Raw genomic sequence first — 14,089 nt, 5'->3', positions numbered from 1 at the left:
TGTTGGAGATAGAGACTAAACACAGAACAGTACTCAGCAGACTCTGTGGCAGCATGGGAGTCTGAGTTAATCTCCCTACAGCACGAAAGTTTCATAGCTGTTAAATGATCACAAAGGCACACTACACAAAGCAAGGCATCCTGAACAAAGCACAAAGTACAAAGTCCCTTTACTGATGAAAACAGTTTCCTGTTTAAGTCTGTATATGACAGAGGTTTCATGATTAGCCAAGGCTCGTCTTTAACTAGTTCCCCATTTCAACTGTGGAATGGAATTTATATTTAAAAATATAATTCAAATTCAGTCAACAGAGCAAAACAACCCCCCCCCCCCCCTGCAACACAATTCCACTAAAAACCCAAACCACTTGAAATCACATTTGAGAGGCCATGATAAATAAGCTACCAACTACAGAGGGAATTCAGAATGATTGCAAAGCAAAATCTACCATCAACCAACTGCAGGTTCATCTGCTCACTACAGCATGATGCACTGGGGCTTGTGTATCATAAGAAGAGATTGCATTCAGATGTTATGTGTTTCTATTAAGGCAAGAAACGAATAAATATAAGAAAAGAGCACTTTTAACTGCACACTAACAGGTTCTTAAGTCATAAATGTGAATAATAAATGAAATTTTAAAAAAATGTAGAAACTGTAGAAACCTGACCTTTGGAAACTGTGTGGCAGTTATAAAACAACAGATTGGAACAAATATTTACATCTGAATTCAGTCGAGAAGTAGAGCAGAGTTACACAGACTAACATTTCTACAGTGTTATGATTGTCTATTAAGCAGTTATAGAGCAGCCCTTATGAAGTGTCAAACTTTACATCATTCTGTAAGATCAGTGTGAACGCACTGTTCAGTAGTGAGACAGAAAGTGCTCTGTGCTTCCCATTTATGTTTTCGCAACAAAAGAAAGAGTTTACTTCAGTAGTCTGAGGTAAGTTAATTTCAACAGTCAAACTAAATCACAGGTCACATGTCTGTGAAGAGTCAGCATTTTTTTATAATAATCAAACTGCAGACTTCTTCAAATAAATCAAATCCTGCGAAATACTGACAAGTGTAAAATATTTTTGGGTTCATTATGAAGCTGTCCGGGGCCAGTGGATGTCAGTTGAGTAAGCAGTTCTTAAACGTGGCACAGGACACATGTTGACACTGTTGTAGGAATGTGGTCATGCATGATCGGATCAACCAGGACAAATGTCAATGCCCGGTCAGAAAAGGGCATTTAACGAGCAGTTAAGTTAAGTTACAGAAGCCTCTCAGATGAGAAGTGAAACAACAAGTCCAGCTGTCTCTGTATAGCATCATAGAAACACAGTCTTGTGACTCTCTTGTGTTGAAACAATTAATCATCATCCATCCAAACATTGATTTGTTTTAAGGTTGAGGTAGCATCAAAACAAGCAGAGCAGCACAAAACTGAGCTTGTTCTTCCCGTCAGTCCTCTACTCTTTCCTCCTCCAGAAAAGCACAGGCCATCAAAAATGTAAATTAGATGAATTTGGTATAATCCTCACATGCTGTGGCTTGTACCTGACGAGGATAAACCTTGATCAGGGTCTCCTTGTCCATACTTAGGCAACAGAGTAATTCTCTGTCTTCTGCAAATCGTCTTGGTCTGTGAGGTTCAGCAGAGCCAGTCTCTGGTCACTGGTCCTTTCTCCATTGTGTTTTGATTCTACAGAAAAATCCGCCACACCCTTGTCCGGCGGCGAGCTGCTGGGCTCCATATCGGGATAAATGACAAGGAAACAGGCCGTAAGGAAGCCAAGGAAGGAGCCCCCAGAGGCCACTATAGGAATGACACGCACGCTGCCAACTGCCTCCACCACAGCTCCGAGGGCCGATGCAACCAAAATCTGGCTGATATAGACCTGGAAATGCAAGAAAACACTGTGTAAGACCATAATCACAACAAAAATATAGTGGCATTCATGCTTTAATCGTTAAAATTACCATGTTATTATAGACCAAGGCCTAAACCAAGCTGTTTTGGGATTTGTTCAATCAACAACAATCATGTTGCTAATTGCTAGATGTTACCTGGCTATTATAGTTGAATTAGTTTAAGGTAAGACAAAACAGGAAACTTCAGTTTGGGTCTAAAAAGTGTGAACACTCACCTGGCACGATAAGATGGCGCAGTCGATACCAAAACCTCTTCGAGTGTTTGCTGGACTGTGGTGAATGTACTGAGGAATAAAACATGAGAGGAGAGAAACTGTAACTTCAGCTGCAAATCTAGTTCTCTTTAGATGATCAGATAAGAAGTTAAATGCTTCGGGGAGTACATACCTCTTTGATTTCATGATACTGCCCAAGTAATGCATAGGGACAGTAGGAGATACTCATGGAGATGATGCCCATGCCGCTGATCATCACCATGGCAACATAGACATTAGGGAAGATCGCCATTATTGCAGTTCCTGAGATCAGAGGGAATAAAAGCAATGAGTAATTCTAAATAAAGTAAATTTCCCTTTATCTACATACCCAATGAGAATATGTGCATCTGCTCCCAAAACTACTGTAACACACTCTAGTGCTGACAGCTGTTTATTTCTCTGTATTAACTGACCTATTGAAAATCCCAGAGTTCCAACGATGTATATGACCTTGATGCTCAGATCAAAATTATCCAGGTACTTCTGAAGGATGGCTGGGTCGAGAGAAATATCAGTTATTAGAGAGAGATCACTCATCATTAAGGTGAATCCTGATCTAAAAATTGAAGCGGTGTTTTACCAGAGCAGACAGCAGCAGTAGCAGCGTAGACCACCAGTCCCCAGCAGCCCATCTGTACTCCTCTGTGATAATTCTGTAGCTCCGTGGAATTGGCTGGTGCCTGAAGAAAGTGGAATAATCGCAGCAAAGTTATCATTCACATGACAACAAGTGGGATAATTGATATTGTAGTGTTTATATTTGGCGTATATTACTATAGGTAGTGTGTGTTTATGATTCTGTGTTCTTCTACTGTGTGGTCTCCATGGTACACAAAATACCAAAACACATCTGTTAACACAACTATCTTTAAATACTAATGAGCGTATGTGTGTGTGAACGTGTACCGTGGGGTCTCCGTGGAAGATGACTTGTCCCATGAAATCAGTATAAAACACAGCTTCAGCTATATAGGAGAACCATGTGAGGAGGTGACATATGCACAATGTCCACAGCTGCCTTGGCATCTACATAGGACATTAAAAAAAAAAGAGGAAATGAGGATTTCCACAAGGAAAATTACTTCATTAACATGTGTAACAGTGATGCAATGGTAAAAAAGTTTATTTCACCTTCAACATGGACAACCACAGCAGTCGAACAGTTGTCCCCCTGTCTGGTTCTCCCTCACTGCTTGAGCCCTCAGACGACAGACTGCTGGCTGACAGCTGCAACAATCTGCGGTCTGTGTGCCCCTGGAGATCACTCAGGTCATTCAGACTCCGGGTAGTGGTGATTTGCCGAGGGCTCAAAGGTGTCGTCCGTCGAAGTCGATAGCGCTGCGATCCTACTCGTCCGTAGTAGGAGAAAGTAAAGGAAGGCTGGAGATAAAAAAAGACATACATCAGCTTTTTTTTGCAAAAATAAACTGTGGTGTCCAGAAAGTATTTATGACAATTAAAAAAAAATAATTATAAAGGACTTCTGGTTGGCTTGAGAATGGAGTAGTGGCGTTTTTTTCCCAGCTCGCATCACACAGTTTATATCTTGACTAATTATTCAATCTATTTTACTCAACATTGCAAGAACAAGTAACAAACGGTACATGAACAACTTGTGCCCACAAGTAAAACAAAAAAACTAGAACACGATGCATCGCCGGCTGGCATTGCTAACATAAACAATGCAGACTTTCTGCTATCGACTCCAAACTAGACTGGATACAGACCACGGTGACGAACCACGCATCTCTGACCTGGAGTCTGCCTTAAACCGGCTGCAGTCCTTACAGGCACCACAAGCCACTTTGGCTGATGACAATGCTAAGCTGAGAGCTAAACTCACTGACCAAGAGGGGAGAAGTAGACGATGTAATCTGCATCCTATAGGAATACCTGAAGCTGTCGAGGGCGCACAGCCAACATGGTTTTTCTCAAACCTTCTGGTGGATATATTGAGGAAAGATGTGCTCTCTTCCCCTCCAGTGCTTGATAGAGCTCATCGTGCACGTAAGAAGCGAGGCGAGCTAAAATATAAAGACAAGCTGGTCTACATATACGAAGATTACTGTGCCGAAGTGGTGGAGCAGTGTGCTGAGTACAAGGAGGTCATGCATCAGCTGTACAGTCACAACCTGAAGCCTTAATTTCTGCATCCAGTGCAGCTGTTCATCACGACTAAAGGCGGGAGCAGAAGGCGTCTCTCATCGGTAAAAGAAGCACAACAGTTTTTGGCCACACACCAGAAGAGCAGCTCCCCGTCGGAGGAGGATTGATCCGACTCATACATCAGCTGCCTACGCAAGTTGTGTTGACTAATAATATCAGTGCTAATTTTACTCTTTGCTACCTGACGTGGAACAAATAACCATTTTGGTTGTAGCAGAAAGAGTGGACATGTTAACTTACTGACAATCAGATGGGACATATATATATACAAATTGCGAAAAGGAAAGGAACCTCTGAAGAATTTTGAAGAATGCAGCATGGAGTGCACTTTTGTGTCAAGGACACATCAGTTGCAGGGTTGGGGGTGAGGGGCACTCGGGTCGGGGGCTTCGCTCTGTTTTTGATATTGTCTCTTTTTATTTATTTATTTATATATTTTTATTATTTGGCCAACTATCAGGTTATCAATTAGTCCAGTAGTCACTCAGTTTCTTAAAAACTGGTTGCAGTTTAGAAAGCATTTCGGCCTTCAGGTTTCCTCTACTTCTGCCCCTGTATTCCATAATCACAATTTCAAGCAATCTACAAATCGATTCTGCCTTTCAACTTTGGTCTGATAAGGGTATAAGATACATTAATGGTTTGCATAACAACGGGATCTTCATATCCTTCACTGACCTGGCAACTGAATTTCAGCTACCAAACATCTCACCACAGAATTTATTACACTGATCACAGATCGTCTCAATGTTACCCCAATGTCAGTGAGGCACGGTATTCTGTGTCCTTATTTTTTCCCTTTTTATTATTTAATTTTACCTTATTTTTAGTTTTTGCCCTTTTTTGTTGCGTCTATCACCCAGAGATGGGGTGGGGGGTGGGATTTCAAGACGTGAGAAAAAACAACAAAAACTTTATTCTTGTTCTGTGGATATCTTGTATCATTGATGCTCAATAGAATATATATAAAAAACAATCTTAAAAAAAATTATAAATCCAATTGTACTTGTCTGTAAAAGGTGTGTCGGTGTGGCCTCGATGAAACTGATGTGCTCAGGAGGCGGGTCCCGAGCTTACTGGAGGCATGGCCTTTCTCTGTATTGGTGTGATCAGGAGAGGATATGCAAGTATTGATACCATTGGCAGCCTTGACCTGCTGGGATGGTAGAGAGGCAGAGAGACCACATGTTATACATCTTAGATATCTGCAACACAGTTTTCTGTCTCTAAAGAGTTTCATATATTAAGAAAATGTGAAACAATCACATCATTTGTGTCTGTGCAGGTTTTAAAATACTGTTGGCAAATGTTGACTTAGTGTGTTTCATTACTTCTAATTTGTTCCAAAATATTAATTATTGAAGTAAAGCTAATATCATTTTCTTTTCAGGTGTATGAAGAATTGTTGACTGTAGTTTGTCAAGTAAGTCTCACACTTCTATCCAATACACAATATGCTGTGATGGCACATTTCACATATAGTGCATGTTGAGTAAAGGTCCGCACACATTACTGTATATTTTGCAGTGCAGAATGTTATGTTAAATGTTTTTTTAAAATCAACTTTTGGATTTGCCATTGTTTTCTTATAGCTCCTCCTTCTGTTTAGTGTGTTATCTTTGTCATGTTGCACTTCAACACTGTTGTTGTTAACATGTTTGGACATAGTTGGATAAATAAATGCAGTTGTACCTGCTGTTCTTTTTGTCATTGTGATCTGTTGGCCAAACTTAAGTTTACTGTTGCACTAAAGAGGCATGATATTGAGTTATTTTAAATATTAATAATGGCAACAAAGTGACATCTCATAATGTTGAAGTGCAGTTAAATTCAAACAAGTATTAAATGTAGAGATAAATAAGAATATCACTGTAAATGTTTTGAACTAAGTAACAATGTGCTAAAATACAAGTTAGAATAAGGACTGTTATTTAGTGAATTCAAATCAATTTCACCCAGATTTTTAGTGACTCTAAATTAACTTCAAATCTAATTCACCAATATAGTTAGTAAGTATAAATTAGAATCACAGATAAATGATCAATCTAAATTCAATATGAGTAAATCTTAATTAATTTGACACAGATAATTAGTTCAGATAAAGAGTAAATGTAAATATGTTTTCCTTGTGAAATTGATTGTGATTCATCAAATCTTACAAATGTTTTGGTTTAGATTTAGTTGATTTATTCGAGACTTTTTAATTAAATTTGTGGCATTTAAAATGTGCTCAATTATATTACGTGTCACTTTGTTGCCATCATTTTTTTAAGTAAGCATTGGTGAAGGTATTTTAATCCAACACAAACATCATGTGTAACCGTAGCAGCTGTTTTCACCTGTCTCTGATGTAAGCCCTCATGGCCAGAACTGCTCTGAAGGAGAGAACAAGGACAGTTTGTTGGATCCTTTTGTTCAGGGTATTTTGGCTCTAACATCATCACATCAGTCAGGGCGGATGATCCACCAGGCGGAGACGACGACCATATTCTGTGGTCTGATGGCTTGAAAGCATATTCTAGCTCTCCCTGGCGCTCTGATATAAAGTGATGCATCTCTGGAAGGAAAAGCTGTGCATCTGGGTGAAGGTCAGGATCCAGCTCGATCGTAGACACTGCCATGGCTAAGATTGAGTCACTTTTACTTCGCACTCTCTCCACAGTAAGGAAATCCATTTCGCTTTCTTCTGGGTCTGATTCGTTATTCTCCTGGGATGTGGCTTGAGCAGAAGCATCCTCCTCTGCAATCACATCAAGTAAAGGTGCGTGGCCGACAGGCCTAAAAGACAACTGGCTGGTAGACTCCCCACTTCCTGTGACTTTAAGCAGGTTAGATGGAGAGAAAGGTCGCTCAGGGATACTGAGCATATGCAGTATGACTGAGATAATGAAGATGATGCCCGCAAACAGGAAAAGAACCTGTTCCTGTGACTTAAATGCTTGGCCCAGAGCTGTGCCAGTCCAGTCCAGGCCACCCAACATGTAGCCCACTGCTCCACCGAGCCCTGGAGCAACAGGAGTAGACACGGATACACATTTTAATTATAATGCCAAGACACAAGGACCAACACAACAGACAAATCTCTTGAACAGCTGAGATTTAAACAGGTCCATGTGCCTGGCGTGTGTGTTCATACCAGCAGAGAAGGCATGAATATTCAGGGCCATATCTTGCTCCTCAGTGTCAGCAACATCCAGAAGGTAAGCTCTGATTGGTCCTTCAGAGGCATCAGCACTGAAGTCCAGCACAACCACACCTAATACAGTAAGGACGATGCCAATTGGCTGGTTGTTGAGGCTGTCGCCAAGGGAAAGGCCTGAAAAAACACCACATAATATACACAGATGAGGTTAAAACACTAATCGCCAAATATACAGTGAGTCATTTGAAACCCTCTACTCACCTAGCAATGAGCCATTTAAAAACAGTGCCACTCCCAGCAGCACACCCACACACAAGGCCAGAATGAATGGTCGTCTTCTGCCCCATCGCAGAGTGCATCGGTCACTGGCTGAGCCGATCAAGGGTGTGAAGAGGAGACCGAGTATAGGACTGAGGAACCAGGTTAAACTGTAATATTGCTCAGGAAGGCCTAAAAACAAAAGTATGATTAAAGGATATTAGAGGAGACATGAACTTAATGCAGCAATGCTTTTACCTGCTCTATGAATCAACAAATATCAGGTGCAAATTGAAAAAATTATGAATCAAGCAGAAAAGAGTTGTGCTTTTACTCATCATGACGCAATCTTTCAGACATTTGTCCTGCAGGAACTTGAAAAACTAAAGCAGTTTGAGGGGGGGGGGGGGTTTCTGCATAAAAGGTTAATGTTTTCCAGTATTTTATAAAAGCGTAGCACATGACAACAGTTGCAAAGCTAAAGAACCACTAGACCTGTTAGAATCCAAACAGAAATATGCAGCAACCAGCCAGGAAAGTGGTCTCAGTTGACTCAGTCAAAAGAAATACTTATATACAAACTGATAGCAATGTTGTTTGACAGTTTAAATTTTACCAGTTTGTCACACATGTATGTAAAATGTATGTGAGACAATTCACATCAGTTATGGTTAAAAAAAAAAAAAATTCTCTCTGAGACTAATTTTCCACCCCATATATAGACATGAGCTCTTAATGTCTATGTCGGCTGACTGGTTCTCATGGAATCAGCCTGTTGCCCATCATGTTTTGCCCACTCCTACCTTCTTTCCACTTTCAGTTAAAAAAAAACCACAGATTCATTTATTGCTTAATATCCATATTTCCCATTGCTGCTCAGACTCTTATGTCAACAGACCTCCAGGAAGTTACCCTGAGGAGTTTTTGACATCAAAATTAACACAGCTAAAGCAATGTTGGAGTTAAAAAAAAAGTCCCAAACACTTGTTTGGCATGGGAATAACTTGAAGGTCCAACTTTGTTGCCAGTAAATATGATTTTGTGAACACGTGCTCCTCAGACTGATTGTGTTGCCTCAATGTTTTGACATGTTCCACAACTTCCAACATGCCTGAAATGGTGGATTTACTGTGCTGCCAATCCTTCATCACGTCCACACCATTCCCTTTCAGAAATATTGCATGAAGACCTTTGGACTAGCGGAAGTATCAGATAAGCTGCATGATGCCATATCTTCTAGTACTGACTCATACTGGCTGAGAACTGAGCGGATGGCAGAGGTGTGCTCACTCCAAATCCGGATTTATCCTGGGTGCCATCAATCACAAGTGAGAACTTATCCATGGGAATTCATATTTCTACCATTTCTGTCTGTTGTTATTTCTGACAGTTTCTTGTGAACATTTGATATACTGCCCACAACCCAATCGAGACTGCAGTAATAAATACATGGTCAAGCTAGAGACAGACAGGCTATCTCTAGCTTGGCAAAAGCATTTACCGTGTGACCCGTGTCAAAGTGAGTTAATGTTTCAACTGTTCAAACTTGGTGTACTTCATTCAGGCTTGACATGTTAATGTTTCTGAAGGAGGTGTTTTCATACACTGATGCAACACTGAATGGACAGAGTGAGGAAACAAAGATACATGGGTACGTGACAGGTTATGTTACTACTAGTGGACTAGACCAATTCTATGACAACATAAATAATAAAGTGTATACATAGTAACTGATTTACAACAATATTTCTTCTCTGAGGGTCTGACCCTTGACTTTTGACTGACTAAAAGAAGACAATTTAAATATAGACACCATACTATAGATTTTCCACAGACATGACAGGTAAAGCACTCAAGCAAAACTGGATGTGTGCAAAAACACAGTTGATGGGGTTTGGTTGAAAGTTTTTTTTTTACAGATAATCTTTCTTACAATAATGTGAGCAGGGAGGAAAACAGTGAGACAGAAATGTGCTGTGTTCCACATTCTTGCAATACCTAGCCTGGGAAAAAATGCTTTTGTTCTATTTTGGCAATGGTGGCAAAACTGACAGCTAACAGCATAGCCCCTGTTGGGCACACAGGTGGACATAGTGGAGCAGCCCGGGAGATCAATAGATCCAGTCTCGCAAATGACAGTCGAATTCCACGTTGTTTTAGCCGGTACCAGACAACTGGAAATTAGACTGATGAATATTTTTGGATAGCTAAGGTAGGCTTCATTACAAATCAAACCAAACTACACACATATATTCAACATACAACAAGATGCTCATGAATCTGGGCAAATTGATACGACCCAGAGGATGAACACTGTCACAAATACAGCTCAAAAGTAAGATACTTAACAGGGCAACATGCTACACATTAAAGATAAACACCAGCTTGACAAAACTACTACCATATCAGTGTGTACTTAAAGTACAGGAGTCTAATAATTGCTACCTCGGAATAGGCCATTCAATGTACAGTGGGTCCAAAACTGTCCTTCAAAAATTCATAGAAGATGGTAGCAGTAACACTTGAAGAGTGGAAATTGCCGTCCTGTCAGCATTGCTAAATTTCCATCTTTAGACACGGTATCTGTAACATGACTAAAACGTTTGCTGAGAAAAGGAAGAGCAGGAGTGTGCTCGTCTCTATATGACTGTGTTGCGTTTCCTTACCTATCTGCAGCAGCACGGGCGTCACCAGGGCTGTTTCCATGGCGTAGCAGAACTCACGTCCAAACATCACTGCCCCGTGCATCACCCAGCGATGCAGAGGGATCTGCACATCTCTGCCCTCCATCTCCTGCTCACTCTCTTCTTCGTCGTCCTTAGGTTTTCTCTTCACTGGAAGATCAGAACCTTCCCTCTCCTCTGCTTCACCTTCCATTATCGTCTGGTTTGACTTAAATGGAACCATTTCGTTTGCAGGATACATATATATCAGTGTATATCACTTATTGCCACGTTTGTCTTTTAGATGTAAGCACAATGTTGTATTTTATAATGTCCTAATAGAGCATGTAATGGCCATAGAGGAGCCCGAGATATCCAGAAAAATTAATCAGTGAGCATCTCTGTTGGCCAACGTATTCTGGGCTTGAAGCCAAAAGATCACAAGTAATTGAGGAGGAGGCAGTGGTCATCTTTCCAATGAGATTAATCCATCCAAAATTAGATACGGTAAAAATTTGTTCCATACATTGTATCCTATGGCTATCGATGCTGAAATCTGATCAGTGTGCACGGCTCAGTGGCTCAGATGGAGAGCGTTGGTGTTCCTCAGTGTGACTTGCACAAACAAAAAATTCAGAAGGAGCAGAGAAGTCCTGTGCAGCTCCAGAGGTATGCAGAGGGGAGGAGCGGTGAAGAGTGGAAGAGAAGGGAGGAGAGGCATGGCAATGTTTGCAGTATGCTTCCCAGTAACCCTGTGTATGTGCAGAACAGGTCAGCAAGTGTGTTTGCCGTTGCTCGCCAGTGTGTGTCAGAGGTCGTGCACATGTGTAAGATTAGTGCATGGGTCAGCAGAAGTCTGTGGGTCAGGAGAAGTCGGTGCACGTGCATCCAAGTGTACTTCAGGGCAAATCAGGTTCCAAGCCACTGAGTCACACGGCAACCTGCTGAATAACAGACAAGTAGACAGAGACAGTCGGCTAAAGCTTTATAATAGTACATTGCACCTGTTTAATATGCCCAATCTTAAAATATTTACTGAACCTTTAATTACAATAAAAAAAATTCACACGTTACAGATACTGATTGATAAGAGAAATAATCTATATTTAATTTGTTGTAGTATAATGTGTAGTCATGGAACAAATACTAAAGTGTTCCCATGTATAAAAACATTTCAGTGCAGTTGGGTCCCATGAGGGGAAACTAAAACATTTCCTGGCTTCAGAAAAGCGTTGCCCTGCTCTGGTGACAGATCCCTGGCAACACGTTTCAACTTGATGTAAAATGTATCCTTTTACACAGAACTAACTCAAGAGGTTGTTGTTGTTGTTTTTTTTACACACCTTTATTATCTCAAGCATTTCATTCACATATTGTCTTTGATCTGTAAAAGTGAAATCACGTGAGGCCCATAAACGTTGAACTACAAATCATGCCCACGGTCTTATGGGCATGATCAAAAGTCACATTAAGCAATCAGCCACCATTGCTATTGCGCAACAGTTACCAACAGCTAACACGCGGTACCTAACAGGGATGCGAGCTGCTTTTTGGGGGGATAGTTAGGCCCCATTGCTCTCTTGTTCTTTTATCCGATCTCTTCATTTCTTAGGTCAAGCTTGGGTCACGCGTGAGATACTGTTCAACAAAGTAGACTGCGCGTTGAAACCACAGATGTGAGACAGTGTTTTGGGACCGTGATGTTTGCACAGGGAGGCACAGCAACCTGCCCCTGCGTGTGTTCCTAGCCCGGGCTCAGTAGAAATGTCTCACAACAGGAATGTGTCCGTGGGCTTGCTGGACTGGTTCGGACATGCTTTCCTACCTCCACCTTTTCTACAGGCTACACTTTAGAAAGGGAGCCTGCTCAGCGCTGTGTAAGCGGGTGGAGGATTGTGCACATGGCGGTGGGTCCGTGTGCTTCTGTCCCGCGGACTTTCCTCTGGACATGTTAACTTTACACCCGCTGAGAGTTTGACTTGCGGGCTAACGGCTCCTTGACGAGCTACCGGCGGCGGCGGCTAATGGATCTGACAGCTAACGTTCCACTCACTCACTCCAAAGGAAAGACAAGAAAGACGTGACGTACCTGGGGTCGCACTTCCTTTGAAGTGAAGCGGAGCCACATCCGCGTTGTGGAAGGTCGCAGGTGAAACCCTCTGGATTTGAAGTTAGCGAGTCCCGGCTAACCCCCGCTAGCTAACTGAGTGCCCATCTGGTTTACTACTCGCATCAGTCGCAGTGGTTTCCACAGTAACAAAGCGGGGCGTGGCCATCTACTCACGGAGGGCGGGGAAATTTCAGTAATAACAGCTTACGGTTTATTTATTACTCATTACTTATAGCAATAATAATATTTATTATAATGATAATAGAATTATTGATACTTTTAGTGCTAATAATAATTATAGTGACAATACTAATAAGAAGAAGAAGGGAAAAAATCGTCATCATATTCATCATCATCATCATCATAATGATAATAATTTATCAAACAATTTAAAAAGAGGCATTATATTTTCAAATTACAACATTGAAACATATCACACTAATAACAATACTATTAATAATCATAATCATAATAATAATAACTTTGATTTATAAAGCGCCTTTCAATGTACCAAAGTCCACTTTACAGAGTTAGAAAATTAGAATACAAATTTAAAAAAGTAAAATAGAATAGTATAGTAATAGTATCTGACTCAAAACTTTTTCTCTGCTCTCTGACGACTGTTATTCTCCTTGAAACGCAGAGCAATGTCGCCCTCTGCAGCACAAAAGTGGTAGTCACTCTAAATATGTTCTTGCAGTGGCCAACTTGCAATTTTGATACAATGTTATAAAATGCATAAATAATCTTAAAGGTGAAGTGGATGTGAAACACAACAAGCACCTCTGGGTTGCATGTTAACCATCGATGTGGATTGAAAACTTGAACACTTAAGCTTTTCAATGTATCTGGGATTGTATTGTCGTCCTGACAAAACAAGGTCTTGTTGAAGTATTGATTATTTCACTCTCTGTTGAATTTACCAGACACGCTGTGCACTTCAGTATACTTCACTTTAGATTTTATATTTAGACATGTGTACACATATATATTTAATGAGTTTGATCAGGCAGGAGGTTTAAGACAAGACAAGACCAGACAAGGCCAAACAAGGAAAGACAAGACAAGACAAGACAAGACAAGACAAAGAAAGATAAGATAAGATAAGATAAGATAAGATAAGATAAAATAAAATAAAATAAAATAAAATAAAATAAAATAAAATAAAATAAAATAAAATAAGATGACGTGAGATGAGATGAGATGAGAGGAAACAAGATAAGAAAAGACTTTATTAGTCCCACAGAGGGGACATTTACAGTGTTGTAGAAGCAAAGATGACAAAAAATACACACTAGTAAGAGTAATAAATAAGTAAATATGCAAAATAAACACAAAGAAATTTAAAATATAGAGTAGGAATAATTCATTATTGTGTAAAAAGTGTAAAAAGAATACAAACAGTTGACCGTATTGCACATTCACGGGCAATGGAATTGCACACACATAAATGAGTAAAAAGTGAAATCCATGTGGTTTATTGTAGGCAGGGCTGATTGTACAGTTAATATTAACTGGGTAACTGTAAAAGTCTTTGTGTGGAGGTCACATACAAAAAGAAAAAAACAG

General features: G+C 40.4%; 1 protein-coding gene across 3 annotated transcripts; it reads right to left on the bottom strand.

Annotated features, from left to right (window-relative positions):
- Positions 1 to 524: 524 nt before the first annotated feature.
- On the bottom strand, positions 525 to 12,722 carry LOC117776343 (solute carrier family 45 member 4-like). 3 transcript variants are annotated; one of them, XM_034610198.1, is made up of 13 exons: positions 12,500 to 12,722; positions 10,414 to 11,354; positions 7,751 to 7,939; positions 7,484 to 7,663; positions 6,687 to 7,351; positions 5,354 to 5,500; positions 3,313 to 3,561; positions 3,088 to 3,207; positions 2,762 to 2,861; positions 2,595 to 2,675; positions 2,312 to 2,442; positions 2,140 to 2,208; positions 525 to 1,890 (listed from the first exon to the last, which is right to left on the bottom strand). In XM_034610198.1, exons 2-13 carry the CDS (start codon positions 10,670 to 10,672, stop codon positions 1,591 to 1,593), a joined length of 2,490 nt encoding a protein of 829 aa, XP_034466089.1. In that variant the 5' UTR covers positions 10,673 to 11,354; positions 12,500 to 12,722; the 3' UTR covers positions 525 to 1,590. The 3 variants fall into 3 exon arrangements, with proteins under 3 accessions (XP_034466089.1, XP_034466086.1, XP_034466087.1); XM_034610195.1 differs by having other exon boundaries at positions 5,354 to 5,503; positions 12,500 to 12,721; XM_034610196.1 differs by having other exon boundaries at positions 5,354 to 5,503; positions 10,414 to 11,351; positions 12,500 to 12,721.
- Positions 12,723 to 14,089: the final 1,367 nt, after the last annotated feature.

Source organism: Hippoglossus hippoglossus, chromosome 16 (genome assembly GCF_009819705.1).
Source record: "Hippoglossus hippoglossus isolate fHipHip1 chromosome 16, fHipHip1.pri, whole genome shotgun sequence".
Taxonomy (NCBI): Eukaryota; Metazoa; Chordata; class Actinopteri; order Pleuronectiformes; family Pleuronectidae; genus Hippoglossus; species Hippoglossus hippoglossus.
The sequence above is the reverse complement of the archived record's forward strand: the minus strand, read 5'-3'. Positions and strand labels throughout refer to the sequence as shown.

Excerpts from the sequence above, each read along its gene's own strand:
- LOC117776343 (XM_034610195.1), bottom strand. The coding sequence starts at position 10,672 with ATGTATCCTGCAAACGAAATGGTTCCATTTAAGTCAAACCAGACGATA. Across the intron at positions 7,352-7,483 it reads TATTCATGCCTTCTCTGCTG|GGCTCGGTGGAGCAGTGGGC; the intron begins GTATGAACACAC and ends CTGTTGCTCCAG. Across the intron at positions 2,862-3,087 it reads TCTTCCACGGAGACCCCACG|GCACCAGCCAATTCCACGGA; the intron begins GTACACGTTCAC and ends CACTTTCTTCAG.